Source organism: Chelon labrosus (genome assembly GCF_963514085.1).
Source record: "Chelon labrosus genome assembly, chromosome: 19".
In the NCBI taxonomy this organism is placed as follows: domain Eukaryota; kingdom Metazoa; phylum Chordata; class Actinopteri; order Mugiliformes; family Mugilidae; genus Chelon; species Chelon labrosus.
The window spans coordinates 15,318,475-15,323,520 of NC_140352.1; the positions used below are offsets into that span (position 1 = coordinate 15,318,475).

At 42.7% G+C, this 5,046-nt stretch overlaps 1 protein-coding gene across 1 annotated transcript; it reads right to left on the reverse strand.

Annotated features, from left to right (window-relative positions):
• Positions 1-883: 883 nt before the first annotated feature.
• On the reverse strand, positions 884-3,835 carry LOC311504915 (pepsin A-like). The gene is made up of 9 exons (XM_084568257.1): positions 3,632-3,835; positions 3,258-3,408; positions 3,049-3,166; positions 2,415-2,533; positions 2,132-2,328; positions 1,878-1,994; positions 1,636-1,777; positions 1,398-1,496; positions 884-1,315 (listed from the first exon to the last, which is right to left on the reverse strand). The coding sequence occupies exons 1-9, from the start codon at positions 3,685-3,687 to the stop codon at positions 1,178-1,180; spliced, it is 1,137 nt and encodes a 378-aa protein (XP_084424383.1). The 5' UTR covers positions 3,688-3,835; the 3' UTR covers positions 884-1,177.
• Positions 3,836-5,046: the final 1,211 nt, after the last annotated feature.

Sequence of the window (5,046 nt, forward strand, 5' to 3'; positions counted from 1 at the left end):
CAAGTTGGCGGTCATTTCACTCTTGAAACATTTTAACGTCTGGAAAAAAGCATTTAATTGCATTTCAATTCAAGAAAATACCCCTGGCCAAAACTGAACAGACCTAAAGTTAAAGTGCCATTTTAAGTACTTTTTCAAAACAGTATTGACTAGCACTAACAGCTCTTAGATGGCACCGTAGGGCTGAAGTGCTTCAGTGGTATGCAATTTGCACAAAACCCCGCTTTCATCAAGGCTTCCATTAGTTAGTTAGTAGTTATTTTAAATAAAATTTGCCTTCCATCAGCAACGTGCTTTCATCCGATTCCTCCATTTTGGTAGCCGTGAGCCGAGCTCTGCGTGCATCAGTGTAATCGGTGTACCAGGGAATCGTGCACTGACAAAAGTTCTGCGTTGTTTGGAATGCAAACTGCGATTAAATGTTGTTTTTAACGTGTTAATTTGTTCGTAATTAATTAATCGTAATTAACGCGTTAAAGTCCCACCCTTAGTTTTTAGCTATGACACAGGGATGAAATGAAAAATGGTGATCAAGCCTGTGATGCACATGCTAAGTATGAATACAATAACATGTTCTTTTAATCATGTGGATGATGATATTTATATATGGTTATTTGTGTTTCTTGTATTTATTTTCAATGACCCTGTTTTTTATGTCTGCTTTTACTTCCTGTCTTTTTGGTACCTCCTCTGTGATTGATAGCTCTTCTCTAATCGCCTTTCCCTTTGTCAGTTTGACATAAGTCATCCATGAGTCTATTTCCTATGTTTTTTGGTGTTTCCTGGTTCTTCATTGACTTGGATTACGTGTTGGACCATTTTCAGATGACCCTGTCTCACCTTTTGTAATGTATGTTCTCCTGCAATTGGGTTCTTCCCCCTTTTGCACCAAATGTAAAAGAACCCAGGGCGGACATCAGAACATCTGGGTTAAGTGCTCAAGTAGTTGCGAAAATCTGTTCCTCAAAGTTATTCTGTTGTACCTTTTACACGTATTGTTTGGTTGAGTCGGCATCTTAAATGAGTCGCTATGGCATCACTGACAAACAGTCAAATTGAGTGAAGTCTTTTTATTGGCTTTAAGGAAACATAATCATTTGAAGACTGGAGTCTTAGTTTTTACACTTATTACACTAAGACGTACAGGCGACCGCTGCACAGCTTGACTTCAGGTTGATTATCTAGCCTTGGCCAGACCCACCATGTTCTGGCCTCTGTTGAAGATGGCATAGTACTGCCTGATGAAGACGTCACCCAGGATCCACAGGTTGCTACCTCCATTGCTGAAGCCGGTACGGCAGCCGTAGTACTGAGACTAGCGGAGGGATTTAGGAGAATTTCAAATATAGGAGAAATGTAAGGAGGTGAGAAAATACTGATTCAGGCAAAGAACTTACCCCACGGACGTAGGCAGTGGCTGGGAGAGTGAATTGTTGTCCATGGATGTGGAAGGTGATATCAGGCATCTGGCCAACGCTGTTGCAGTTGACAGTATACTGAGGGAAGAGGGAGTGATACGAGAGTATCAACATATGCATTAAAACTCCTCAACCTCATATTTAAATGAAGAGTATCAATCTCCCAGAACCCTCTGCAAGAAAAGCAAATGGGTAACCCGTCTTTATTTGCACTTACCTCAGTATTCTGGAAATTAGCCCCGAGCCAGCGGTTGATGTTGCTGATGCTGCTCTGAGGTCCAACGATCATAGAAGTTCCAGTGTCTACGATAGCCTGACAACCGCCGCTGCACGCCACAACCTGACCGTTGACAGTAACGCTGGAAGGGACAACGCAGCAACCGTCAGAAAAGGGCAGATGTTTGCCAAGAAAAAGGTCTTGGGTCTCGAACACATTTTAGTGTGAATCTGCGGAGATACCTGTCCACTGTGATCTGCCAGTACATCCCACTTGAGAGGGGAATCCAGGTGATGGAACCATAGTAGTGGTTGGGGTCGACACCGCCGAAGGTCACCACGCTGCCTTGCTCAGAGTTACTGCAGAGGAAAGTGAGAACTTGCAGATAAACTTTGTAGAAATCAGATTCTACCTCAGCATTCAAGCAAATTAGCATCATGAGAAACAACTATTCATTTCTCTACATAAGATGCTGCAAGGCTACGGTTGTCCTTACGGGCTCAGATACACAGAGAAGAGGTCCTGGTTGACCAGGCCCTCCTTCATCATGTTGTCGAACACGGGTGTTGCGCCAGAGGCAGCCAGGCGAGGGTAGGCCAGGCCCAGGATACCATCAGCACGCATGTACTGCATGAAGGGAGCCTCAGTCTCGCTCAGACCAAAGATCTGGTTCCTCACGGGGAGCCCGCCGACCTGACAGGCAAACAGACAGGACAAGATTTTAAAACAGCCTCAAAAAGTGGGATCTTTAAGTGATGCTACATGCTTTGAGTTCTCACCGTCACGGTGTCATAACCAAGGACGCCGGTCATGCTGCCAGTGCCATAGTGGATATCGAGAGGACTGCCGTTGTATCGGTAGGTGCTGCTCCCGCTAGGGTTAAACTTGACATGGTTGTCTAGGAAGAGAGGAAAAATGTGCTTTGTCTTAGAGATGTATACTGTAGTATAAAATGGAAACACTGACTCAAGTATCATAATACAAGTTACAAAGCACGTTTGTGATAACTTGAAAACTAAAGTCTAGGTACCAACATACCACACCAACTAGGTAGTACTTTGTTGGTGTGGTATGTTAGTACCTAGACCTAGAAAGGTAGTATGTACCTTCATATATACTTGTGCGGGTTCCTAAATCTGACCCTGAACCTAACAAACCTTTTGAATTGTCCTTGGGTCTTTGTTTCTTTAGAGAGGTAGGTCTTGGCCTCTCTTAAGCTTGTAATTGTCTTGATTTTTTATCTTCACCTTGTCCAACGTTTAGCCCTAACCACTGTCACGTACTATATCTTGTTCCTCTTACACCCTGTTCACCAAAGGGTGGACGTAACTCCGTAACTTTTCCGTGTTCTTAAATTACCCTGCTGCCATAATCAAGGCAGTTAACTGGGCAGTATAATACAGTTTTACGTACTGCAGGCTGGACTGCTGCAGTAGACGGAAGGCACCCACAGGTTAGATGAGCCACTGTCAAAGATGACCTTGAAGGACTGAGGGGGAGTCCCAATCGAGATGATTCCATAGTAAGACAGCTGGAGACGGAGAGGGCGCCAAGATTAGTCATGAGACTCTTGTCCAAGTTCTGTTCATTTGTCTGCCTGCGCTTCAGCTTCTTTTACTCACATCAGCGTCATTGGTCATGGGCTCATTGCGCACAGCGAAGCTCTCGTCAAACTTGGCCAAGGGGTTGTACGGGTATTTGAGCCTGTACTCCTCCCACAGACCCTGCTCCTCCAGGTACTCCCTGGCAGACTTACCCTTCTCCAGAGGCACCCTATGAGTCAAAGCAGGAAACTTTAGATTGGTTTCTTTAGCTACGTCTGTAAACTTTTTATTTGTGCCATATGAGATGAATAAAAAGGCCTTCCTCGTAAAGCTCTCACTAATTTTATATGCAGACGCTGATTTCATTTCAAGAGACCCTACACTTTATAAGTGTCAGAAAAGCAGATGAAGTTGGTAACAAAAACGTGTTAGAGTGGTATTGACTGACTTACTGGATGATACACTCAGACAGTGCCACCATGGCACACACAACAAAAACCCACTTCATGGTCTCGGCTCTGCTGTCAATTGCTGCAAAAGAAAGCAGTCTTCAGAGGAGCAATATAACAAATCAAGCTCATACTTTTAAGTTTGATGATATTACAGAAACATTCCCACTAAATACTACTTCAGTGAAATATTGAGTGTGCGATCCTGTGGACTTACCTCTAGACTCCACAACCTGAGCGTCCCCAGACAGACATGCATCCTCTTTTATATGGGTGGGTTGACATTTTACCATTGTAGGTGATAAGGCAATGCACACATGCAAGTTTGGACTGAGATGATAAGGAAAGATAGCAACCGCTGACCTCAAGACAAGGTCAATTGTACATTTAAAGGAACACAAGTAATTCAAAAGCGGCAAGTGGAAAAAGTCATCACGGAGGGACTCTTGCCAAAGTCAGTGTTAGATATTGTCGGGCATAAATGCAGCAGTTGTACATTTATGAAAGTTGTTGTGTTTGATCTTGACATGTGACATATTGACGGCCTTTATACCTCTGTTGATTTCATTTTAAACCTCACATACAGTATCCCAGCTCTACTCACTCTTGAATTGAACATGTGCATTTTTCCTTTACGTTGCCTTTGTTATTTACAAAATAAGTCTAATCTCGCGCTTTTTATGTCATTTAATTTATAGCAAACACTTTTGTCAGTGACCTTAGGGAATGGGTGTCAAGATATGTAATCTCATGTTGACACTCCTATCAAGGCATTTGCCTTTAGATAAGTAATAATGGTTAATAAAATGTCAATTGGACCATGTTATCACTAAACACACACACGGTATAGCTATTAGAACATGTGGTCCTGTTTGTGGAACAATAATAATTGAAAAAAATTAAACCTACCTCCAGACCAAATGCTCTCACCTCTTTATTCATATGTAGAGTTTTAGCATTCGAAGGTACGCAGTATTGTAAAGGTACAGACAGTTTTGTGCATAAAAGTTCATAAGAGTGAAAGCTTGTCTGTCTCCTAAGCAATGTTTTGGCACAAAGGGGTTGAGATTCTAAGACAGAAAAGCAGAAAGGCCTGAAAAAGTAATTGAATCATCTGATTTGGTAAATGACTTCCGTGCAAGAGTGTTCTAGGTCAACCTAGGTTATCAGAGCAGAGCAGACTTGCATTTTTAAAGGCTACACCTATAAAATAATGAAAGAGGAGCCTGAACAGCACTAGTCATCTCATCAGAACAGTGCATCCTCTTACAGTGCCAAAGATGCAACAAACGCAGTCCAGCTGATTGGCACTTCTGAAGATAACAACAAAGATTCAGTCAGTTCTTCTGTTGCCCAGCCATAAAGAGTAGGATGGGGCAACAGATAAGCTTACTTTCAGTGTGAACACATATTTACTC

Excerpts from the sequence above, each read along its gene's own strand:
- LOC311504915 (XM_084568257.1), bottom strand. The coding sequence starts at position 3,687 with ATGAAGTGGGTTTTTGTTGTGTGTGCCATGGTGGCACTGTCTGAGTGT. Across the intron at positions 2,534-3,048 it reads CTGCAGCAGTCCAGCCTGCA|ACAACCATGTCAAGTTTAAC; the intron begins GTACGTAAAACT and ends CTCTCTTCCTAG. Across the intron at positions 2,329-2,414 it reads TTGGTTATGACACCGTGACG|GTCGGCGGGCTCCCCGTGAG; the intron begins GTGAGAACTCAA and ends TTTGCCTGTCAG.